At 38.0% G+C, this 27477-nt stretch overlaps 1 protein-coding gene across 1 annotated transcript in view; it reads right to left on the bottom strand.

The window, feature by feature from the left end:
* Nucleotides 1–27477, bottom strand: part of LOC124168655 (zinc finger protein 316-like) — a 55053-nt gene that overhangs the window by 15974 nt on the left and 11602 nt on the right. The window contains exons 3-6 of the mRNA XM_046546917.1: nucleotides 20706–21004; nucleotides 18668–18973; nucleotides 16302–16759; nucleotides 10481–10725 (exon numbers count right to left, since the gene is read on the bottom strand). Coding sequence (XP_046402873.1) covers nucleotides 10481–10725; nucleotides 16302–16759; nucleotides 18668–18973; nucleotides 20706–21004 — 1308 coding nt within the window. The remainder of the gene's footprint in view (nucleotides 1–10480; nucleotides 10726–16301; nucleotides 16760–18667; nucleotides 18974–20705; nucleotides 21005–27477) is intronic.

Here is a 27477-nt window from a genome sequence, read left to right as displayed (position 1 = left end):
CATACATCTCTCCATGTAATTGGTGAAACGCATAAGACAAAACTGTGTACGCTGGGGACTTACTTTACCTAATTCCAATTGTAAAAAGGTCAGGCCACTGTAATAATGAAACATAGAAATTAAAGGGAATCTATTTCCTTATGCCAACATATAACTAATATGTGAATAAGAATTAAAGGATGAAGAGTGAGACTTTGTGAGTTAAATTATGAGGAACTAAGTTAGTTTCCCGAAAGTATTTATTATATCCTGAAGTGATACTTGGTGAATTCTAATTCATTGAGTGACGCAAGTTAAGAGTGAAATAAAATTCCTGTATACACAAGCAGATATCAATCACAGAATCCAACAGATAACACCAAAACTAGGAGGAAACCACATGTTAGTTTGTTAGTAGTGATGTTTTCAACCGAAGGGTAAAATTGTAGGTTTTGTAGTAAAATATCAAGTATTTTTCTTTTAATTTCGAGAGAATTGTTTATTGAAACTTCAATTTTCCTAAGACAAAAAGATCAGAGAACTGCAAATTTAAAACAATTAATAAAACAGTGTTAGTGGAAATACATTATCCAGTCCATTATATCTTTGGATCTGCCTCCTCTAAAAAGAGAAGTTTAGGAATGAACATAATAGTAATTTTCTCCATATGACTTACAACATCAACTACAAAACAACTTCATATAGAGAATCTGAAAAAAATAACTATGCATGTTCTTACCCAAATAAATTAAGAAATAAAGTGTTAACAATTACGACTACTCGCAAGACAACATTTCATAAAATATTAATTATATTCAGTTTTAAACAGAAAAATATGGCATCTTAAGCTATCACCAGCGTGAACTGCTTTTGTACAAGGAAAAAAATGATATATTTCAGCAGTTCATATGGTATTTGACACAAATTAATGCAAGAGTTAAGACAACTCACTCAGATCTTCTGGTAAACCTCTGATAGCATTGGAGACAATGCGGTATCTTATGGCTGCTATGATTTTCCATTTCTCATATTTGAATTTTTTAAGCAATAAAAGTATTATTGCATAAATTTTATTCCCTAATTCACCCAAGAAATATTGACAGTGCAATTTAAAGCTTAATAACTCACTGCTACAACACAAACGCTGGTTTTAACAGGTGAGTGTTGAGCTCACACCTCACTAAAAGGGCAGTTTCTTTCCCTGGGATATCCTACGTCGTATAGACTTTTGCTGGGGTTGTATAAAATGCTTCACCCAGGAATTGAACCTGGAACCCTTCAGGTAGGAGCCAAACACTGTACCCTGCTACCATGCTCCCTAAAAGATTGAAGGATACTTAAACACATTAGCAATAAAAAAATAAGGAGCTATGAAAAAATTAGTTTCACAGCTTCAAATGCATAGCAACAAATCCCACACATGAGAAAAGCTTGAGTGGTATTTATCGCAGAGCGTAGCACTTCCTACTGTAACAATGCACCAAATTCCATTGTTCCTGAACCTAGGTCATAACCTCAACCCCAAATTTGATGCTGAATCTGCCTCTGCTGGTTATACACGCTAAGAGTTCCTTATCATGATGTATCACTAATTTAAAAAAAAGGGCTTTCATGGAAGCCCAAAAATTTTAAAGTCTTTCAATGTATTTTTTATCTCATTTATAACACATTTGTACACCACATCAAGTGATAAAATCACCATCTATTTCAAAACAGGGACTGATCTAATTGTAATGGTTGCTCCCCCAAAGAAGTTCTTGCATTATCCTCTACGTACATTCCATAAAATAAATGTTTTGGCTTGATGCTGACCATTTCTGAGACCCTGTGACCTTCACTCAACGCCCTTTGTATACTACTCAGGAATTCACCTATAAAGCTTCACAACTTGGCTACTTTACTTAGAAAATGTGAATTACTAACAGATTTTCCACATCAGGTCTCCGGAAGACCCTTTGGCATAAACTATTATCAACAGATTAGAGATTGAAATGTAGCTTTTAAAAAGATTTTCTTACTTGAGTTTTGAGCTGGGTCATTTTGATTCATCGCAAATTCAAAATTGTATTGCTAAGGTCCAAATATTAACAGAAAATTGATTACACCTTCTAGGAATTATTCATCCTTGTTATTCAACCAAACTTTGAAGTTAATAGCAGATGCCTGCATTATAGAGATGTACAAAAGTCATAAAGCCTTTAATTCCAATTTTATCCATGGAAGTTAATCATGTATAGCACATACTACCCCAACTTTGTAGACATAAGGTAATAAAAAGGAAGGTATGAAAATCAAAAATATATTTCCACCATTAATGTACCAGAATAACCAGAGGTAAGTTGCCAAACTCTGCATTGCTGTACCCAAATGATTCATGTTTCCATTTTGACACAATATGTCAAAGAATTTTGACTAAATTTTAAGCCAGTTCACACAATTCAACTTTAATGAAATGTGTTCACTCAATGCCAATGTTTGCCCTGATATACTTAGCTGCTGCGTATACGCGTGCAATTCAGAAAGTAGCCTCCGAACAGCTTTTAACAAAACAAACCAGAACAGAGGGGAAAAAAATTTACGCATCAAAGGTACAACTCTCCTAATTTTTTAACGTAGTCTTCCCCATCAGTTAAGAACTTGTTTTACCATTTTACCAATTCCTCCAGTATAAAATGTGGCAACCAGTGATTTAAACCAACATGTCACAGAATTTTTAAGTTCCTCTGTTCTGTTAACACGTTGCGTACTGGGGTATTTAAATTCCTAGGAACGCCGAGATTGGAAATGTGTGCCCATTAGGGCGTAATGCCTTTGGTTTAAACATGGTTAAAAAGCTAATGTTTAGAATATAACTTCACCCAATCAAACGTTATGATGCATCAATTCATTATGACTAACAAACAACAACTGAAAACATACTAACGAATACGTATTGTACGCTTTAAAATTGTTTAGGTAGATGCGCCTAAATGACGAGAATCTTCGTCATCCGTCCGGAACGTTCGGGAAAAAATTACGAGAATTGTCGCCAACCGTACGTAATGCGCTAATAGATGATAATCAGAGGGCACCAAGGCCAAGCTGTAGGGAGGATGTTGAAACACATCCCATGTGAATTTGAGCAAAACCTCTCTTGGTGTTACAGCATTGTGTGGGGGCACCCGTTATCGTTCAGAAGCACAGCTCCAGAACACAGTAAGCCATGACGTTTGTTCAAAATGGCTCTTTTCAGGTTCTGTAACGTTTTGTTAATGAGGAAGAAATTAAAAATGGTGTGACACATTGGTTTAAATCACTGGTTGCCACTTTTTACGCAGAAGGAATTGGTAAATTAATAAAACCGTACAAAAAGTGCTTAATTGATGGGAGAGAATATGTTGAAAAAAAGAGGATAGTTGTACCTTTCAAACGTGAATGAACTTTTTCCCCCCCTATGCTGGTTTGTTTCTTACAGCACTTTAGAGGTTACTTTATGAACTGCCCTCGTAATAACATTCTGTGGGGTCATTGCTGTCAATAAAAGAGAAATGAGGTGTCATTAATAAGCACATTTAAAGACTAGATAATTTCCCCAATATCTGATACATTCAAGGAATGTAGAAATCCCTTGGTATTATTATCAAAAATAGTTACGTCAAATGAAACCTAATTGATTATAGACTGCTTTCCAAAAAAGTTGAAATCCTTGAACGGGCCTTCACATACATTTTTGCCAACAATTATGTGTACAATTACATTCATTCTAAGTATATAATTATCATTTACTTGATGTACATTTTCAATACTGTATCTTACAAATAAATAGGAGGTAAGCTGATTACTAATCATATGTTTGTACTTTTCAACTGTTTCGGTGGAGTACGTCCTTTCACCGACAGCGTAATCACAAAAAACTTCGTTTAAGGCCATGCTTTGATTTTGAACAAATGAAAATATGTATCTACTATGTACTTCTAACAAGAAAATACTTTCTTGTAAATAATAAGCTCATTGAGTTGTTATTTTTCTAGCATTAGAATAAAAATGCAGGTAAGATGATAATAAACATTTAAAAAAACAATTTCAAACTTAATCATAATAAAATTCGCTCAACCCTTCAGCTTAAATATCTTTATACTATTGCTAACTGCTGATGACTGTGGGATAAATATTTCTGCACATTTAGCCTGCCTCCTAACTTTCACATTCGATACAAATCAAGAGATGTTTGAATGGTGGCATTAACTTATTTCAGCAGAGAGGGATCTATATTTAATCTGGGATAATCTTCAAAAAATATGTCCCAGATAACATTCTGATAGATGCAGATGTAGCATTTAAATTGAAACTCCTCAATTAGCAAGAATGGATAGTCATTCCAGAATTATTCTCGGGTATTTGTGCAGGTGTTAATCCCTGTTCACATTACAAATTTGTGATATGAATTGGATGTATCAATTTTTTCACCTCTAACTTAAAACATAAATAATATTGTGCACTCTACGCCATAGACATTTGAACAAAACAAAATATAATGAGAGATTTTTCTTAAGGAGTATTTTTCTATTAAACCATAGCTTTTCGAGCACAAAATCTTATATGACCATATGCAAATTAATTCGGCATGGTATGATATTAAATTTTCAGTCATAAATATTGACATAGCATGTAAAACCGCTTTATAGCCATTATTGTTTTAGATACTATGCATGAAATCTTAAACTATCCTTATGAGAAAAAACACCTAAAAAGAGCAACCTTCTATGGCTTGTGTTCACACTGATTCATACTGAATCTAACTCGTATTAGCTCAGTTATGGATCAAATGCTCTGCGAAAATCTCATTTTGGGTGATACATAACCTGTATATGTAGTGTTTACTAGCGCCTCTTATTTGCTGGCAAAAATATTAAATTAGTTTGTTTCACCTTGTTGCCCTCGCAAAGAGGCAACACAACACACATTGAAAGTTATTTACAGGGTAAGTAAGGCATGACCAAACTAATATGAGCCGGAGTAAATGTAAAAAGGCATAAAAATGGGTCACTTAAAGTTACCTGTATCATCTGTTTTTTCCCTTAAGAAAACTCTATAGTTTTTTAAGATAGTTTGTGCCTGTATAAAATATATAACAACAGATAGGTGATATTAACCATGGTTGGAGTTCTACTGATCCCTAACGAAAGCATAATTTGATTTGACACGACAATCTACCACTAAGCTCTTAAATGTCTCATTGAAATTATAAAATACTTTCTCATATTCCTTACGAAAAGATTTTGTAGAGCAATAAATTGTGTGTAAGTAGTTCCATCTTGATTAATAATTACAAGAAAATTTAAAAACGAACATGGGAAAAATATTAAAAACTGAATTTGAAAATCAAGAATAAACTTAGCAATTAAAATAAATTAGGTAAATAATGAAATCTCAAATAAGATGACAGATAAGTTAGGTAAGACATGTGCATAAATTATAATTGTAAAAAATACTGTACACAGAGAATAATACTCTATTACATAACAATATTACCATCAGGATATTCTGATGAATATAAAAATTCAACAAGTAAAACTAGCATTAATGAGAGGTAAAATGTCAATTTCAATAATCTTGATGCTTCCATTTCCAGGCTTAACTTACTTGAAAAGCCAAATTGTAAAACAAAGTGTCACTACAGGTCTTCACACTGATCATTTTTACAACTTTTCATGGATTAGTAATGAAATATCGACTCACTGCCATGGACGAAGGCTTGAATGTGAAGTAATTAAACTTGAATTTGGAGTTTAAATGCCGTGGGCAATATTTAAAAAAATACTGGCATCTTCAAGAAAGATTACAACCCAAAAGAAACATCAAGTTAGGCAAAAATAGTAGTTTACTAATTATATAAAATGCTCTCTTTGGACTGATGATCATGATTGGAAATGATGGCATGACTTTTGATTTCAATGAATATAAAAGAAATACTAAAGAGTAAAAATAAAAAAAATCTTAATATGTACTTTAATTGAAGCATATTTAGGGGGATGTTTGGCAGGTACATTTACTAACCTAGCTAAAAACATCTTTTTTCATAAAAATAAGAGCTAACAAATGTATTGGTGTTCACCGACAATTTAAATTGATATGATTTAGGAAATAGCCATAGGAAGCACTTAGTTGCAGAATAATTTCACTTCAGATCCATTGACTGTGCTTTATGAAATGTTTTTGAGTTTACAAAGTGATAGGTGGGCTGCTTAAATCCTAAACTTTCAGAAGGAATCCTTTTAAACCTACACACACTGGTAAGGTCTCTTAAAATATTCTTCCCCTAACTATTCTTTTTCAAACAAAAATTACAATAAAGCATTCAAACCTTTTAAAATTGAGAGATTTGAGAACTTATAATTTCTTTATTTTTTTACCATTCAAATCTTTAAAATTTTCTAAACACTATTATCCAAAACTTTGAAAAAAATAGTAATAATAGCTAATGTCCAGATATGCTATCAGTTTATGCGCAGTTTGTTTTCATCACAGATTAGAATGTCACATTAGCCAGCAGTGACAAAAAAATCTCTAAAAGGGAAATAGGTAAAAATAATGGGGTTTTGGAAAAACCTTATTTAAGACTATGATGCCTTTGCCATGTTAAAGTAATTCTAAGTCCAGAAGTCTACTCAACTCTTGGATTTCATTAAAAAAAAAGCACCAACTCTACATACGCAATATCGACAGATTTGCCCTTCACCACAAGACTTAATTTACACCAGACTGGCAAACATTAACATTTTTATTTTGGATTTTTAAAAGGGAAAAGTACAAACATTTAAAACCACTTCTCTATATACTGATAATATCTGATGTCATAGGAGTAAAGCAATGGTATACTTCATGGTGGACTAGAGCTACCTGTTAAATATCAGAGAGTTATATCCCTCTGCAAGCCTCTAAACAAAAACAATCAGGCCATTTAAAAGGGCCATGAGGATTAATTGAAGTCTATTGAGGTAGATGCTCCTTTAGTTGAACACGCTTAAAGATATTTGAACTGCATTCAGCTTTGGGGTGAAAATATATCATACTTGGATTGCGCATAATTTTATAACCCTGTAATTTACAGACTAGTCAAAATCTTCCTCGGAAAAGAGATCACCACAGGAAATATACAAAGCAAAAATAAACCCAACGTACATGACCACTACAATATTTTTTCCTGAGCGCGAGGGTACTTAGCATTTTAGAATTGGCTACATTCTAAATAGGGTAGTTTCCTTCATCAAAGAAAACGATAGGCATTGATTGCGATTCGTTACCCACCATTAGTGTATTCATAATACACAAATTATTTGGTTTTTTAAATACAGGTTTAGACGAATGGCAAGGGTCAAATTTTATCCTCATTTGAAAAAGGCCAGATTGGCGCCCATGCGATTCCACTCCGCGTGACGTCACAGGGACCTAGTTTCTACACGAGAGGATAGGAGTTATACATCGTCTGAGGTTACCAATGCATGCATGAGGCACAGAGCTCAGGGAAACATGTCTTAATAATCACCTATTAAAACTGGCTAAGGTCGGAAAGTTTTCTTCGTTTGATAAGGTATTAATAAACCTTTTTTAAGCCAAGCGCTACCATTCAGCAAGGTACTCAGCTATCCGCTAGCACCCTGCGTCCTATCAGCGCTCAGAGTCTCGATCAAGGTCACTTCACAAGGAGAGAGGGGGAACCAGAAATGCGTCGCACGGACTTTCCTACTTACGCGTCGCGTTTTTGCGCGTTTGAAATTTTTCACTTTTCATTTAATCGCGAAAAATAGATATCGTCATTTAAAAATCTAAAAGCGCGAAATACGTACTCCAGGAGTAATAATCTTTCGATTTAAGCAATAAAAAAATAATAGGAAACCACCCTATTGTAGAAACATAAATAATTTATTGTTCCATACTCACTTGTAGGTTAGAGGCACTCTTATACAGAGTTTATATGCCCTCAAAAACTATGGAACAGATTTAAATCCTGTATTGATTACGCTTGCTGTGACTAATGATAAAATCAAAGACAAGAACTATTCATCTGTATTTCAATAATTTTATCTCCCTCAATTTATAATATTTAACCACGCTTGAGTAATGGCTAATAATGGGAGAAAAGAAAAAAATCTATGTTGATCCGACCCTACATATCTCTCCAATGATTTTGAGATAAAGATTTACACTCTGGAAAGCCATTAGCAAGTTTACATGATTGCGCTGAATATCAGCCCAAGCAATTTTCGGGTTCTTTTGTCTGAAAAATACATATTAGTAAGCTTACTTTCCTAAAGCTTGTCCCTCAAGGTAGCTGACAAGACCATAAACCTTATTAGCCATTAAGGAATCCACTGCATCTTGATTCTAACAAAAGACCTTTCTAATTGTTAATGTGGTATTTTGCATGCTCCTGAACACCTTGGGTTCTCAAGACTCAAGTGGTACCACAAATTACAGACTTCAATGTGGTTGTGATGGAACCAAAGAGTAGGGAACAAGAATATTTTTTCAGTAAGCATCAAAGCCTTCCAAAATTTCATCAACCAACACTCCTAAAAGCACAGACAATTCAATCTGCTCATTAGTAAGCACCCCCAGGATTTCAGCAAAGACGCTAACCACCCCATAGATGCAAGCGCAATAGTTAAAAAAAAGGAAGAATACTTCTCGCTTGCATCGAAAGGGAGTATGGGGCAGGATATTCAACAGGACTAAGAGGAGAAGAGACCAGGACAGTTAGTGATGGAGGTGGAGTGTCTGTTATGGGGGCCGTTTGTCAGGGATGCAGAGGCATTGGATAGTGTTAGAAAGGCGAGGTTCAGGAAGAGGGCCGGATTAATTACCCAGCCAGCACACGTAATCATGTTTACATAATATGCTTGTGAACTTCTGGGTTGCACGAATTGGTATGTACAGCCTTGATAAGATATATCATTTAGATGTGAATTCTTGGTAAGAATTTTTTGAGCACTCGCATGGACATTATTTGAAAAAGTTATCCTTTTAATGATCAAGGTTGACAGGTCCTACCACATCCTACCTTCTTTCCATTTAAGTTTTGTTACCGGGGAAATTATTCAGCAAATAATTTCTGAGAGGTGAGATTTTATATCAATTGGAAATTTTGTAAATAATAATGATATTCAATAAGTAAACCCTTTGTATGCATCTCTTAATGGGAGATGCTCACATAAAATGCTTATGTACTGCTGATGAGAGCTTAAGATAGTGATATTTACACATCGCTTCTTTGAAGTTTATGTAAACTAATAGTAATCAAGATTAATATTTTCGACATTTATGATAAAATGTTGGTAAACTATTTGTGCCGGCTGGGTGGGAGAAGAGGCTGAACAGGGCTCTGAGATGGTGGGATTTGAAAAGTGAGGGAAGCAAGTAGTCTGTCAAGGTCGTACGTCAAGGATATGTGAGGAAGGGCCCTGGCCCTTCGTCCGAGGGCCAGGTTGACTAGTTGGCACTGCTTGAACAACCCGCAGGAAACGAGACCACAGAGGGGCCTTAATGGGAGAGGATTGCAGCAAAGGGCTGACACTAAAAATCCATCCCATAAATGCAAGCACTATAATAAAAAAAAAACAGCAGAGCCTAAATTATCCACCTCACAGGAGGGGAAAGTGCACGTGGATTATTTCAAGACACAGACCATTATCTAAGTAATTTTTAAGTTGGTTTCAACATCATGTTTTCTTGGCCTCTGTTACACCCATTCCATCCAAAAACTAGTTATTCAGAGGTGGACAAGGGAATGAAACCTTATTTCCCTCAACTTCAAAAAGTTTCCCTAAGACCATTTCCATTTTCCCTGAGTTTCCTTGTTTTCCACGCTTGCCAGAACTCTATTCAACAGCTCTTGTGACAGACTGGGTGAGTGATTAGGGGACAAGCCAAGGGTCTGATACAGATAATCCAATGAATGGTTAATCAGAACAACAGATAATCCAGGCTCTACTGTTCTTCCACATTGCTCGATCAAATGCTATAAAAGAATAAATTTAGGCACTTCCACAAGATTTTATTTAAAACAAGACCAGTTTTGGCAGTTACTCCATTCCCATACTTGAGAACTGCCAATACTGTGGTTGTTTTCAAATACAATCTTGAGGAAATGACTAATTTTATTCTCTTACAAACTTGACTAACATCCACCACGTTAAACTTCGAAATTTGATTTTATTGCATTATCAGGGCGTGCGGGGGAGTATATTCAACAGTGCCTCGAGGAGGAGAGACTGGGAGAGGGAGGGAGGCAGGGAGTCCGTCAAGGGGGCCGTATGTCAGGGATGCGGGGTTGGAGGAGGAAGAGGGGGAGTGTACGAGGAGGATGAGGAGGACGAGGAGGAGGGGGGGCTGGCCCTTTGTCAGAGGGCCAGGTTGATTGGTTGGCACGGCACGAACAACCCACGGGAAACAAGGTCACCGAGGGGGGCCAACGAGGGCCGGGCGGCCTTGCGTCGTCGCCTTTTGTTCTCAGTTCCCGAACCTTGGTGGGTGCGAACGTGCTGGTTGAGAATGGCCTTCTGCCGGAAGCGCTTCCCGCAGTCTGGGCAGGCGTAGGGCTTCTCACCCGAATGGATGCGCAAATGCTGGTTGAGGATGGCGCGCTGCCGGAACGAGCGCTCGCAGTAGCCACATGCGTACGGCTTCTCGTTGGCGTGTATGCGCAGGTGCTGCGTCAGGTGGGACTGCTGCCGGAAGCGCTTGCCACACTCGGGGCATCCGTAGGGCCTGCGGAGGGAAAAATTACGGGAATGTGCGTGATGAATTGGGTTCCTTGTTTTTTCGCAAATAATAAACTATCCAGACTTCTTGCATTTTTTAGCAGAATTTTAGCAGAATTTTAGCAATCGAGGCATTATTTACAATCTTATCCACAATTGACGATGGTGTTCAGATCTTACCACCCCATTGAAAATCTCAAAGCAATAATGATATTGTGGAAAATTGCATTTGCGAATATCAAGTATCCATAATAATGAAGAATCCACAATGGAGGTAAGCACAAGTTAAGGCTTAAACATTTATTCTGGTTTTTATCAGTGGTAGCTAACTCAATTGATACATAAATAAGCACATCTTGCCAGGATTGTTGCATCATATTCTTATAGCTAGCTAAGCCTCGCTGACTAAAGAATGTTGGCTAAGAACCGGAATTAACACCCCAGTTACGCAATATACTTCTTCCAAATAAATCTGCCCAAAATGTTCCATATCTCCAAATGAATCCAATTTTCACTCATCACAGCCTTGATGATACACTAACTTCACAGCAAATAGCTTGAGTCAGACATGTAGCCAAAAATTTGCTTAGACAGGTATGCTAGTTGCCTATACTGATGTTTTGTAGGCAATTCTCATGCATTGGAAAACCACACATTTCATTAAGTTAGCTATGTATTTTGTTCGCATAATGCTGAAAGTAAAATTCATGTTACTCATTGGCAGACATTTAAAAATGTAACTATATAAATTGAAAAATGAACAGTGAAGAAGATAGATGCTCATGGGCAAGTAGTCTTCTTTAGTGAAGTGATGTGGGCAGCTCTCACAAGGGGCCACAAAAATTTGGTGGGGTAACCTGAAGGACCCACAGCCACCCCCAGAAAAACTACCAAAAGAGAAACTGATATCTTCATTTCTCCAACCCTATTACAATGGACAATAAAATAAATTTGGTTAACAAGCCCATTGGAAAGTCATAGTATTGTAATAACTATGTAGTTATCTTGAAAGTTCTACCAATTTATCAGTGACAGAGGAAATATAACCCGAAAACAGGTGTAAGATGTTTATTATGGGATCCACTGAATGCTGAAGCATCACAACATGTAACCATACTCAGGGGCGGATCCAGGATTTCTTTCTGGGGGGGGAGGGGCACAAGCAAACGTATCCAGGATTTTGTTCTTTGCACAAGGATACCTCGTAATAAAAAACAAGCACAATGATAATGGGACCGTATTAAAAATCTTGCATATTTTTTAAGGTCTGGGGAGGGGGGGAGGAGGGGCACTTGCCACCCCTAGATCCGCCTGTGACCATACTGATTAAATCCGTAGGCACAACTCAACTGAATGACTACCCAACTAGCAGGCATGGAGTCTTTACGAATAATCTGCAACATTAAGGCCACTGCAGCTTTGTGCAGTGAGAAGACTCAGTCTGCACCCCAGGCTACCTGACAGTACTGAGAGGGGGCAGGGCTGAGAGCTCACCCAGGCCACATGTCAGGCTGATCAAGCTGAGGAGAGACTTCACCATAAACTAATGCATTTCCTAGCAGTACTGTTAGTCAACCATAAGTTAGAATGCAAGATATGCCACCCTGCCGACTTCCAAGGCTGCCCCTTTGCAAGACTGCCACTGCATTATCTTCAATCCTGGCTGTGTTGCTCATTAATTCGTCTCATCACTAGGAAATTAATTTTGTTTTCCACTTCCACTTTCTTGAAACAAAATCCTTGGTCCTAAACCACTAATTCATGCTGTATTGATACATGGTGTTACCAGTATTCCATCCTGGACACCAAAAATACGTGGAGACACACTAGTGATTCACTCACGGAATATTTATAGCCTTCCTTAGTGTATTTTTGTGAGATTGCAGTGTTTTGTAGATCTTTTTCTTTAATCCAAATTTATGATGGGGAAGGTGGAGAAGCATCTAGCCAATTAAACACTCAGATTGACTCAAAGTGGTGCCAGGTTTGCATGGAGTAGCGCAGTCCAAAAACTGACAATATGAGAATCTTAGTCAACATCAGCCTGCACCACCGATCTCCACCATCAATTGATTGGTTTTTTTCCCACTATCAGTCCGTTACGTCCCATGCAAATTCAGCTCACTTTATATATAAAAACCACAGTAGCATCCTACATGGGCAATTAAGTCTTCAGACTTCTAAACCAAAATTAAGTTAAAGCACGATTGCAAAAGTGACTAAATATACATGTTGATTTCAGAAGGTGGTTCTATGTCGGATTTGCTCAGGTCTTTCTAAATCTTGAAGAGCAAAAAGAATATTTAGCAACACAGACTGATGACGATGACTGACAATGAGCACAGGCATCCTCACCTGTGAAAATATCTGCGGCTTTAACCACTTGTCTACAATAACTGCACATCTATGGCTACATGATGCATGATGGAATGATCTTGCATTACTTGCCTTCATGAGAGCTTAATGTTTCTTGTTTTCAAGGTTCCCATATAGCACCATTGTGACATATGATCTTGGAACCACATCCATTTACGACTGCTTCTATTGCAACTTTTTGCAATATAACTGCATGTCACTGTGTATGAAATATTGTTTCTGCCATCACACACGGACTTGATGCACCATACCAATTCTGATATCAGCTTCGTGAACACATTATGAGACGTGCAGCCACTGATGCACAAGTTTTTGGAAACTAGCGGCAAAAATGGTTTTGCAATATTTCATTGACAAAATCATATACAAATACAAAATTTAACCCAAACTATGATCTTACTCCTTTGAGAAATAGCACCAATAAAAAATAAAAGCAGTAATTAAAGGTGAACATGGAAATTTATGGGCTTCACCCTTCACCTTCAGATATAATGGAAAGCCCCATTTCGTGAGACATTTTCCAGGAATTAAAAGCACTCATTAAACCGAGCTTCCACTGTATAAAGCTGGATCAATAGCAGACACAGATATTCATTAACTTTGATAAATCATAAAATAAGAGGAAGGAAAATTCAACCACCCAAATTTATTACAGGGAGAGGGCTAAGATGACAGGTTAAAGGGTATGAAATAGACTTAGACAAACACAAATGGCTTGTCTAATTATGACATGGCTCATTCACTATTACATTACAGTTACATGAAGTAAGTTCACTAACTATCCATGATGAATGAAATTCTTTGTACCCTTCAACAATTACAACTAAGCTGCATAAAAACACTTCATCAGATTGTAGCATTTTCATGGTCAAGACAATTGGCTTCCAACCATGCCATTAACTGATTGAAATCTTATTTGAAAATCATAATAGCATAAGCATGCTTGAGCTAGATGCAGTCCTGATGTAGATGGTAGAATCCCAGAACACACCGTATGTCGTTTAGGTCACAGGCTTCCGCAGTCTTCAGAAAAAAGGAAGTTTGTTGGTCACCAGCTAAAGCATGCTTACTTTATGCTAAGTACTCATTTATGATGCACAACCTGTCTGTAAAAAAAAGCAAGATACTCCAGTTTGAGAGTTTATCGTCCATAATGTCTGGGTTTTATTAACAAACCTATGTAACAGGAAACCAATTTCAGGGCAGTGCAATGCATAACAGAGACTGTTTATTTCTACAATGGACTATTTGCTTATGGAAAATCCTCCACTCATCAGCATTTCTTGAACCTAATTTTATCTCAAAGGGTACTCAGTTTTCATGGATTAAGCACAGTGGCCCAAATTTGACAACTTACATCCTCATAATTTCTATGTTTCCTACAAACAGTTGCAGAATGGACACGACTTTCTTCAATCAATATTGCAAGCTAGAGGTACATAAATTGTGGGAATTAAGTAGTTATCCTAGTTGGGCCTCTCCAGTATATGCATATATCACAGTTACTTTTTTTCTCAAAAAAACATACCCGCTTTTTGTGCATGCTCTAGCTAAAATACTATTGATTATGGAAATAATATGCTTGGAATAATTGAGTAAAAGAAATGCTAAGAGAAGGATCTTTTGATAAATGTTATTGTGCAAGTCACAAAACTGGTTTTGCTTTCCTGATTTGGATGACAGAGTCTCTCAAACTCAAGAATCTTGTAATTTTTCAGAGAGCAGTTCATGCACTCCTTGTTGATCTCTTACTACCCCTCACATGTTAATGCCACAATACTGTGAACGTTTTTATACTAGAAAAACACCTAAGATTTCTACCCACCTAGAGTCTGTATGTATCCTTTCGTGCTGGAGCAGAGCCGACTTCTGCCTGAAGTCCTTGCCACAAGCCGTGCACTTGAACAACCTAAATGAAATTGTGGAAGAGTACAAAGTCTCACTCATCATGGATATATATTCACACCTTCCACCACGTCAAGCCTAAAGCACATTCATAATTGCCAACTATCGCTCTTAAACATTCCTAATTACCCATAACACAATGAAATCAACAAGTCTAGCAAATGATTTCGGGCCATATTTATAGATCTCGCCTAGGAACTACCCACTCCTTGAATTCCCCAAGACAAAAATTAATATTATAGTTACATTTCAGCCACCAGTCTAGACAGCTCCATACAGGCGGCAGATGTATGCTCCCTAATATGTTATTTAATAACAAATTAGATGAAATAAAAGCTAATTTTAAGATATGAGGTGACAAAGAAGAATGAGACGATAGAGAAGATATCATGGTCTGACGACGACAATTATCAAAGGACCAGAGTAGAGGAAGATTGGTGAAGTATGGCTAGGAATAAGTTATACAGAAAGAAGCCTAAGAACAAGAGTTAAGAAAGTAAAATAGAAGAAATATTTAAAGACGGGAAGAATAACTGATAGAAGACAGAGATACTGAAGGCTCAGAGAATATCATATGATGTATACTACATTCATACGAGGAAATAACTATGGAATAGTGGCATACCTTAATGGAGTAACTAGCAAGAGCACATTAAGAGTGACAATTGCACAAAAGAAATAACTTTGCAAAGGAAGAATATGAGCTAGGATTTGGATGTAAGCGGTCTTCAAGCATTCAGAGGAAGTAAACTATAAGGAAACTGAACTCTTATGACTTGTTTTACCTTGTCTGGTCTTCCCTCAATCCTTTCCTCAAAAGCTGTGACACTTGAAACACAAATTTCAAATGAGATAATAAGGTAATTGCATCTAAACCCAGGAGTAGGGGGGGCAGTGGTGCCGACTCCATGGGGCCTGAGGGGGCCCGAGCCCCCTCAAAAATTCGTTATGGGTGTGAAGAAAAAATATGTCAGGCTAGCCGATTTTCCCCGTAGTGTCCAGATATCGAGATTCGAGTTATCAGGGTTCTAATGTTGATCTTATGACTCTTCTAAAATGTTAAAAAAAACTTAAAACTCACTACTTATAAAATTTCCTGGGGCAAGATCCCTGGTTTGGGCCCCCCCAATATTTTTTGCAAGTCGGCATCCCTGAGGGGGGGCATAAGGGGTACTGGAGCAGCAATTAAGTAACTATAAGATTAATTTTCAACTTTAAGGGGCAGCTAGAGGCTGCATAACCCCAAGGCAAGGACTATAAATATGGCCCTTCATGAAGATACACCTTTGTTTTTCCACTCACCTAGAATCGGTATGTATCCTTTCGTGTTGGAGGAGAGTCGACTTCTGCTTGAAATCTTTCCCACACACGGCACATTTGAATAACCTCAACTCCGAGTTGGGCCCACCCTTCTTAGTCCCTCCGTGTCCCCCACCCCCGCCAACCATACCCCCAGGGCCCCCCACGATCCCCGGATGACTCCCTGGACCCCCTTGCTGCTGTTGCTGCACTATGTCCGGCAACCCCCGCCCATTGTCCTGCATGCCGTACGGACTACCCGACGACATTGACCCCCCATTGCTAGCACCACCGTTGCTGCCTTCCCCTCCGCCGCCTTCCGGCATGTGGTGGTGATGGTGATGATGGTGGTGATGACTGAGTGGTGCCAAAACTATTCCTGGTTGCTTGAGATAATGGAGAGCACCAAATCCACCTCCACCTAGCATCCCAGGAGGGGGAGGAGGCATGGACCTTGAGTCCTGAGGGAGAAAAAAAAAGTTCCCTTAATCCTGGAAATTGTATGAATTTCAGAATATTTACTATTTCACCTTCAATTTACAGTGAGTCCTCGTTCTACGTCACCCCGTTTAACGTCATTTCGCGATAACGTCATGAAAATTTTGAGATCGTCATTCGTTCATCGCACCTTCGCTTTGCGATAACGTCAAGTCTTTTAAATTTCGCGTGAGGAAATAGGCAAAGCGGCAGGCATTGCAGGTTGTTCGTTTAGTGGGCGTTAATACAGTCAGTCTATACAAAGAGTAAAACGGTGTGTTTATTATTAATTGCAATTACGAATTTAGCAAATTTTCTGCAAAATGAATTCTTAGGTAGGTGCGCTAGGTTTTACTTGGCGTAATGGTTTTCAGGAACCTAAAACGTGATTTTAGGGCATTTTTCCGTGTAGAACTCGGAATTTTTGTCATCACTTTTCTCACCGTGTTCACAATAATTTTGGTTCCTGTAGCTGACAATGTTTCAGCGATGATGATGCCCAGGCAACACTCGCCCGGGCAACCTCCATAGCGAAGCCGAAAAGCAAACGCGGGAAGGTACAAAAATGGAGAACGATTTACTTCACTGCTGCTATTGTCGTCGATGAAGACAGGAACTTGTATTTATGCCATAGTTTGGCATTCCCATCGTAAAAATGCCCCAGATATGATACGCTAAATTTTTTTCGTGTAGGAATTGTGAGGTCTAGGAGCCAATATTCACTTTAAACATTGGTTTTTATGGGATGTTATGTTTCGATTAACGTCATTTCGTTTATCGTCACATTTTTCATGAATGGTAAGTGACGTTAAAAGAGGACTCACTGTACCAGCTAATACAGGGTAAAGAAAAACTGAGTCACAAAACTTCAACCCTTGAAAGCTAATGCCACTAGGAACTAAAATTAATAATGACATTTAATAATGAGGGTACAAGACAAAATATTTAAATACAGTGCAACCTCGATATAACGACACCCCACGGTGCAGTAATAAACATTCGCTATATCGAATTGTCGCTTTACCGGAGGTGGAGCAAATAATAGCCAATATACCTGTTGTGAACAGATATACAGGAACAGGAGTGGTGCGGCGACAGATAAACAATATCCGATAAACGTAAGCATAAATCCAGGCGAAAGGTGATGTTTTTTTTGCATCACTAAATATCCTTACTCAAATAACGACTAACTATTCAAACAATTTATAAGCGCCGCACTGAATAAAAATCATGCAAAGCATTGTTTCGTCAATCATTATATTTATCGAACGACAGTTTACCACATAAATTTGAGACTGAGCGCTCCATTACCTTCACTTCTAACAGATCGCTAGCAATTACAGAGGCTAAGGAGTCTTGATGAAAGTTTTCCGGCGGTGAAACCCTCGCTATGGCGAGAGCCAACACCGAAAGGGTCTCGTAAAAACGAATTTTTTAACACGCTTATTATAGGGTCAATTGACGGTGCATCGGCTATCTCTCGTAATAGCGGGGGTGTCGCTATAGCCCGTACTCGCTTTAACGAGGTTCCACTGTATATTGATGAATTCTTCTCAGGTTCTCAGCCAGGTTAATTCTGTCGTATGTGTGAAATTGGACTTTCTAAGAGTAATACGACCTTGAAGATGGGAGACAAGTTGTCTCTCGAAACGTCGGCTTATATGACCGAATTAGCCTGGCTGAGAGGCTTATACGACAGAATTAACCTGGCTGAAAACCCGAGAAGAATTCATCAATAGTATTCACCAGGAGAAATTAAAATAGTTTTTTTTAAATATATTAGTGAACCTTACAAAATTTATTCTTTCATATTCCATAATGAAAAGGTTTCACAAAATTAAGCCAGAAATCATTCCGTTAAAACTGGGAAAGTCGATTGAAAGGGTGCCTACCTTGAAGTAAGGGTACTGCATCTCCCCTCCTCCCCCACCAAAGCACTGCTGCGCCCTCTGCTGCTCAGATGGTCCGCCTCCTCCCGGCCCGTTGTTTCCCCCTCCTCCTCCCCCACCATTAGGCCCAGGCGGGCCGCCCTGGTGGTGGTCAGGAGAGGGGATCTTCTCGGGCCCAAACGACGGAGGCCCCGAGCCCCCACTCCCCCCATTCGCTCCTCCGTTGCCTCCCCCATTGCTCCCACCGTTCCCTCCCTTGTCCTCCTCCACGGGTGGACCAGGAGGTGGGGGTGGAGGCGGTGGCACGTACTGCAAGTAAAAGAGAGAAGAGCATACTTAAGACTCAGCACCCTTGGGACACGCGACTGACTTCCAATATGCGAAAGGGGGTATCCATTAATTACTTCAGGCATTTAGGGGCAGGAGGTGGTCATGCCTATACTCACCCAATGTTACAAGCGGGAGGGAAGGGGGGAATTATCTTGTATTTTTTTCAGCAAGAAACAATGTAACATTGTGTTCTTAGTAATCTTAATTGCTAAACTTAACTAATCTTAAAAAAAATATTAAACAAATTGTTTTCTTTAATAAGTCCAATGCAATGAAGCATATCGATGGCTAAGTTCCAACAACTCGTATCTCAGAAATAGCAACTTTTCAGGAGAGAAAAAAAAAATTTATTTTTTAAATTGTATATAATTTTAATTGAAAGTAAAAACCAAAAATACATGAAACTGAAAAAAGAAGCATACATTTGCAAACAAAGAGTAGTTTTTTGCTTGAATTTTATTTTTTATTAACAGTATCAGCAGTATTATGTAACTCAGACCGGCCAAATTTTGAGATACGTGTTGTTAGAATTTAGCCATCAATAAGTTAACCTATTTAAACTGAAAATATGCATTTTGAACAATCTCACGTGAGATTAGAGGGAGGGGTGAGGGGGTTGAGCCAAATCTCATGATATCTCACTAGTTGCAGCTACTTAGTTACTGAGCCATGGCAACGCAAACATTTTTTTGGATGCACTTTTCAGTTACCATGAAAATGGTTTTTCTTGGGTATCCAATATTTTCAACATTCAATTTGATGCTCTGGATTTTTAAGGACATAAAATAATTGAGGTAGGAAAAAAACATGCGATTATAATTGCCTGAAACAATCTCAAAATGGGCGAGATTGTGCAATTATATTGTTGATACTCGCTCAAAGCTCTAGTTTTATTAAGCTCCAAAACTATTTCAGGCAATGATAATTGCTTTCCTTCAATCCTAATTATTCAATTTCCTTAAAAATCCAGGGTATTAAATAAAATGCCAAAAAGGCTGGATACCCAAGAAAATAGTTTCAGACAGTTTTTGGTTCCCTGTGCCAATCCCATATTTATACTGTCTGCCAATTACAGACACAAGAGAGGAGCACCATATTTAAGATATGAATGATCACCCATACAACCTTAGTCCAGCCCCAATTTTCTGAAATTCGGTGATCTTATGGGAAACAGAGTGTCAATGTGACTTGGCCCATGTTATTTTCAAAGGGACTAACAAGGCTACTGAAGGTTAGTTCCCTTTAGAATGACACACACTCATTAGCATAGCCAGGATTTTGAAATGGGGGGTACTGGATATTTTGGGGTGTATGGAAAACACCCCAGGGCAATGGGGGGTCTGGGTCCAGCTGCGGTAAATTTTGGGGTTTTTGATGATGAAAACGTGATTTTTAAGACTCAAAAACAGTAATTTTGTATGAGTATTTATTACAATAAAGTATATAATATGTATAAAATAAAGTAATACAGGCTTGAGGCGGGGGTTTTAACCCGTAAACCCTCCTGTGGCTACACCACTGCACACAATGAGAATTGGTAGAATATTACCACTTTTTTAACACGTTTACAATCAATATATCATGTGGTCACTATGATAGACACGGCAGTTAATGTGTTAAAATAAGAAACTAATGGAATTCCACAAAGTTATGGCCAAGACAGTGCTTGCAAATTTTCGCTTATTTCGCAAATATGGCAAAACGCACTAACCTGTGGGGAGTGGAGTGGAGGTGTGTGGTCCCCCTCTTTTGAGCCACCCATCCCATCCTCTCCGCCGCAGGGCGACACAGAATGGGGGTATCCAGCGGGCGTCGTCGACGTTGACGAGGGGTTGCCCCCTGTGCTGCCATTGCCATTGTTGTTGGGAGGGGTGGCCGATGATGCGTTTGAAGGCGATGAAGGGTCCCAGCCCCCAGGGCCCCCTCCACTGCCGCCACCCCCTCCAGGTCCGCCCTGGCCTCCCCTCTCCATTCCGTCTTTATACAGGACGTAAGGACCACCTGCTGCATCTGGTAGGGATACCATTCGAAAAGGTCAGCGAGACGCTCAGCATTCAATAACACTATCCGTACTCACCTCAGCCTAAGAATTTTTAATAGACAAATTTTGAAACACTTAAAAAACTACGTCCAAACTACCATACGCTCTATACAACTATAATTACCTTACACCAGGGGCGCAGCTAGGAATTAGGGCTGGGGGGGTTTAAGTGCAACTAATGCCGGGGTGTGTGGCGGTATGGTATACCCTCCAGGATAAGCGGTAGGTGCGAGATTAATAAATTGCGGAATTTTAAAGATAAATGGTCCAAAATGGTGAGTTTTACAGGTTTCTTAGGGATATTTTATTAATCCTTACACTATTCTATTCTATTAGTAATATCAATCCAATTAAGTAAAATGGATGAACCTTAAAATTTTCTCTGAGCTCTGGGGGGGGTTTAAACCCCCAAAACCCCCCCTCGCTGCACCACTGCCTTACACATATAATACAAAAATAATATAAAATATAAGAAAATTTATGCATCTAATAATAAGCTACCTCTGTACCTGTTAAGTAGGGGAGAACACAATTTGACATCATTATCCCTTAGAGTGCGGGAACGTTTTTATACGTTTTGCATGCTGACTGCAGCGTTTAGGCAACATTTTAATTGCTACCTGGATATCTTGCACTTGGGCACTTTCCCTCACCATAAGGATTGCTAAGGGGCTTTATTCTACCAGACCAGCCCTCATGGCAGGGGGGCCCCCTTCACAGGGGGTCTCTTCTGCACTGGCTGGCAGCTAAAATTGTGAACTCCCGCAGCCCAAGGGTTAATGCTGTTAAATTAGAAATAATATCTAAATCTACGTGGTATGCAAGAAGACAACAAAAGTGGCATGATGTTGGAGGACAGAAACTGCAAATCTGAAAAAAATTATGAAACTTATGAAATTGTAGGTGTGCGCCGGGAGTGATTTGAATGCTTCTCAATTTTTATTAGTCCATTAACTGTTGAAGGATAAATGAACCCAAAGCAATGCATGAAAAAAGTGACTTTGCGCTCAGTCACCTGCAGTGTGCCCAGTATCTGCCAATCGCCGGACAGGTATGCTACCAGTCACACCATAACCCATCTTCCTTTCCGGCAGATTTCACACAGGGTTCACTGAACAAGGTGTTAGCATCTCAAGTCCTCACTGTGGCACAAGAGATCGTGCTTACTAAGCCATTATCGCAGAGTGCATCCTGCATAATCACCATTCAGCGATGAATATTTTGTAAAGCACTGCATAAACAAGTGCTTTGTGCACTGTAACATGCACAGGAGAAAAATTATTTAAATCAAGGTTGAAATATGCCATGAAAAAATCATTTGGTTTACCTGGGATTTGGCAGGCTTTTGATTTTAACTATTTGACATTTGTATTTCAACAATATACTTTCATTAAATACAAAATTAATGAGCTAAAGTTAGGTTTTTAACTCAGTGTAACTAAGTCAATTAAATATCATATTCTAAACCATTGGTAACACTCGCTTTTCTTAATCATCTAAAAATATGGAATAAAACGGTATACTTACTTACCAAATGGTGAATCACTATTTAACACAACCGTCATGTAGAATGGTTTATTATATATACTAATTGGCAGTGGCATAATTAAGGGGGGGGCGAGAGGGATAGATTCCTCCAAAGCCTTAAAGAAGCAAATTTTAGAGTATAATTTTATTTTCCCTGTTTTGATAATTTCCCGCCAATTACAAGTGAAACCCAAATTTAAGAGCCAAAATGATGTAAAATGTATTTCCTGACATGTAATTTCTTAGAAATTTTTGCCGTTGCTGGGGCAGGATGGGGTCACCCCTGTTTGATAATAATCGAGAGAGAGGCCGCTAGGTGTCGGCCTATGACTCAAGCCCTCCCAGGTTATAGAGGAGGAACTGATTGGTTGAGTGGTATTGTCGTGTGGGCAAGGAAATACGCGGCAGTACGGTGTTGTGTGTGGTGCGAGGCGGACCGCGAGCCGTATTCATCGGGGGAGAGGGGAGAAGGCAGAGCAGCGGAAGGTAGGTGGACATCGGGGCGTTCTCTCTCTCTCCTATTCTTATAATCATAATACAGTCCATTTTTTATCTTTTCTTAGGGGGCGAATTTTTAAATTTCATATTTGCGTGAAATTATATTGGCCCATACAACCCCTTCCCCTCCCAAAGTATATTCCTACATATGCTACTGCTGATAGGGAAACTACTTGCAACCGTTTCGAGCTCCCAAATTTCAAGATATTTCCCGTGCACGATTATCGAATAATATTCCCGGTTTTACGTCAAATTCTCAGACTTTTCGAGAATTAAAAAATTACCTAACCTTTCCCAGTTTTCCATATTTTCCCCACCGATAGACACCCTGATGGGAAAGCACCTTCATACGAAGGATTAAATGAAAGAAGGCAGGACATGCAACACACTTACTAGGGTATTGAATCAAGTGACAGGATTTTTCAAGGATGAAATGACAAAACCACCTTCATAAAATGGAATTATCAGGTTTGAAAAAGATCTTTGTCTGGAGGCTTTTATTATAGTTGATTAATACAACATAAATATTCATGAAGGATGCAGAGCAAGCTTTGCTTATAATGTTATAAAACTATGATTTTGCAAAATTGGAAAAAAGTCTGAAAAGCTAAAATGAAATTTAGAAGTGTATCTCCCAAAGTGTATGTTACTAACATCAAGCAGATCCCATAATTTTCAAGAGGGTAACTGAGCTAGCATCACAAATGTAGTTGCCTCATTAAACAAGTGTTACGTCAGATGCGATTCTACTCATTGAATCGAACAATAAGTCATGAAGTAATGTCATGCGTACACGTGTATGAAATCATGATCTTTCAGCCATTGGACACCAACATAGGAATTAATTCACGGCATATAAGGTATCTTAAGAACCTCAGGTGCACTGTCAAGAATAAAGAATTTCACCATGGAACGAAAAAAAAAATAATTTGACCGATTGCTTACAGCTTTGTAGGATGATACCAGATAATTCCTTGCTTGCTGGGTGGCAAACATTCTCATATAGTTACCATTTTGCTACCGATATAAACACCTTTCATTTGTCTCCATCCCTAAATGGCCTCTCTCATTCGATTCTTACAAAACTAATTACGTTAGTTGTGCTTCACTTATCCTGTGCTTGTGTAAAATATCCCCAGCTACCATATAAATTACTAGCACCAAACATATTATATGAATGATGACCAATAGTTATTTGTGATTGAAAATAAAAAAATGACAAATCATACAAAAACTATAAGGCTGTACGTTGGTTTCACAATCCAAGACTCACTGACTATTTATTCACCATTTTGAGAATGTAACCCACTCATAACTCTCCGAGAATAGAGATTTCAAATCATCAACACAACCTTTCCTCTCTCTCTCATATCAAATCACTTAATGATGGGCACAAAAGCAATTTTATTCCTATTGTCACCATTTAAATTACATTTTTCGAAAGGAATCAATATAAGAGTAAAGCGGCAGGACCAGCAAGCATGAAGCTAATTAAGAGGGGAGACCAAAAGAGCAATGACCAGCATCTAACACTGATGGGGAGTTTTCTACTACTTCTGATGGACAAAAAATATTGAGCAATGAAGATGCAGGTACTATAGACTTGGCCAGGGATGTTTTCTAAAGTTAATATGTTAAGCTAAGTGAATAATAATTAGCAACCCTTATTCTATTAATTCCATTTTCCAATATAAAAGACAGTAAATGAATAGGTACCAGTCCCAAGTTAAGATTTCAATATAACACCCCAACTTGCCTTGCATCTCCCAACAACAGTTGGGTTCCAATGGGTATAAGGGTATTCCCTCGCCCCTCGGTATACAATTTACACTGGATAAAATAGTAATTTTGTTTGGACCCCCAAGCCAGTATCCTGGATCGGTCACTGTGCATTATTGATATGGGTGCTGCATAAATCTTTGCCTGGGCATTAAAATTCCATCCAAAACGAAAGTGCTGAAAGGAAGTATCTTAACATAACCGAATGATTTTTAGTGGGTACCTAGGTGGTGAAATAAGTTCAAGCACTCTGCATGAATCTGAGGAATCCTGGTTTTACTTCGTGTGAATGGAATTTTTTTTACTCAAGAAAATTCTTACACATTAATGTTGTTGTTTAGTAGAGGGAAAGGAGGAATGGGTCTATTGCTTTTTAGGGTTCCTTGACATTTATTCCAATAATAATTATTGATTGCTAAGTCAGGTTATGTAATAAGTTATAGATTCTTGCTACAAAAGATCTCTATCGTGCTTATTAAAATACATGTTGAGGTGAAAATTCACTATGGAATGTGTTATGAACACACAGATGCGCAGCAGAATGAATTCTATACATTCAGAGATAATGTTTTAAGTGCAGAATGTTAACCTGCTCTGGAAAAGGCAATGGTGAGTCATCTTGACTGAAGTCATTTGATAACCTGAAGATCAATTATATGCGAGAGACCTATCCAAATGATTATCTCAACATGTGGCTCTATTTTGGTGTCATATTTCAAATTATTTCGTTAATTACACAAATGATAGTTTCAAATACTACAGATTCAATTAAGAAAGACAGTAAGTAGTACAATTCATTATGTATACAATAAGAAGAGGAGTATGCTGAAGAAATTTGTAATTTGAAAGCAAACAATACCATTCCGCTGACTTCTTTGAATTCAAATTGAGATAGACTATGAATAGTAAGTCCAGTAGACGTCCCTATAATGTACCTAGTCAAAAAGCCGGCAGTAAAATATGAATCGACAGGAAACACACTGTTTCTAATCATGAATATCACGATTGCCAATTTCTAAATATCAATATCACACTACACGTTTCCAAATCTATTACTCATTTCCATCACTAAGTGAATGCACTATCATGCATATTATGCACTAGAAAATATACTACTTAACACTGACGCTAAAAATCTAAGAATAATTTCCTGATGATAACATAACCACAATAGACAAAAAGTAGTCTTTGTATGTAACCCAGTTGAAGGATTAAAACTTCAAATTTACTTTTCAAATATTCAAAATTTAAATTAAAAAATTACCAAATTTCTGTTACTTTTCAATTTTGCATAGATTAAAATTCCTAATCCCAAAAACTTTCAAATTGGAGTAATTAGAAAGAATATATTTATTGCCACTGATGGAAGGTTAGACACTCTGCTAGTTCAAAAAGAAAACAAAACAACAAACTAGATCAAGACAGCAAGATCGTTCAAAGAACTCGTCGATTCAAAAAAGAAATTTACATAAAGCTCCATACAAATTTCTGCTCCACAAAAAATTCAACTGACTCTCTATGATTAACGAAGTTTTAATATCCTTGATAGGTGGGAGTATGAGTATGTTTACTCAGGCTTAATGCAAGTAGGTATCCAAATATACTTGGAGGATGCTTTGCTAGCTCTGAGCTTTAAGGTGGTGAAAGGAGGGGGGCTTAAGAGCATCAACAGGGGGAAGGGCTACATTGGTGTTGAAATTTGAAAAAATCCTTCATTTCAACTCTTGTTATTTACTTTCGCAGTGTCCATTCCATTCTACTCTCTCTAGAGAAGACTGCCTGCTTGCAATAAGGACCCCTTCACAATAACTCTGTGTAACTTGGATTATCATGAAGAAGTAATTAAAGAAATGAAGATTTAAAATATAGCCAATCAAAGAAAACAATACAAATAATACAGAGAAAACCACGACTCACAATGCACCGCAAATCATGAAGCCCATTCTAGAGAACTTTCCATAGTTTTAAGAACTATTGCTAAGCATTGCTATCTCCCTTGCTACCACCTAGAATTACTGTAAATTTGAGCTCTTAATTCACCAACAGTCAAGCTACGTCGAGTTGGGCCACTTTAAGTGGTTATTAAACAGCTTGACTTTCAATGCAAAATTTTCAACTCCTACGCCACACCACATAAAGTCATGTTAAGTTGTTGTGTACAAGCCTTCAAAATGAAAACATTAATTTTTATTGGCCACTGAACAGAAATTAAGAGCTAATACAGAAAAAATCAGATTGGAAAGAGCAATAAGAAATCACTCCTATGCATTGATCTAGTCATCGTATTTAGAGACAGATAGGCTTCTAATCACACCCAGTGTAATCTTAATATGTAAGCAAATGACTTATGCAAAGGCGATCGTCATAGAGAGAAAATTTTCAAGAGGCTGAGGTTGCCTCAAGGTTACATCTAGATTCCCAAGCTTAAATTCCCTGACTTTTCTCTAGCTAAAATCTTCATTTACCCTGAACTCTCTCAAGCGATTCAATTTTGCCAGGGAAATACTCATCAAAGTTCCTATTCCCTATTTGGCATAGCTTACATTGAAGTCAAATATTCCACTAGAGAAATATGGTGAACATGAGTGTGGAGCACAGAATTTGTTGAAGATAACATGTAATAAATATATGGCATTGG

The sequence above is a fragment of the Ischnura elegans genome, chromosome 12 (assembly GCF_921293095.1).
Source record: "Ischnura elegans chromosome 12, ioIscEleg1.1, whole genome shotgun sequence".
NCBI classification, from domain to species: domain Eukaryota; kingdom Metazoa; phylum Arthropoda; class Insecta; order Odonata; family Coenagrionidae; genus Ischnura; species Ischnura elegans.
This window is presented reverse-complemented; position numbering and strand designations above follow the sequence as displayed.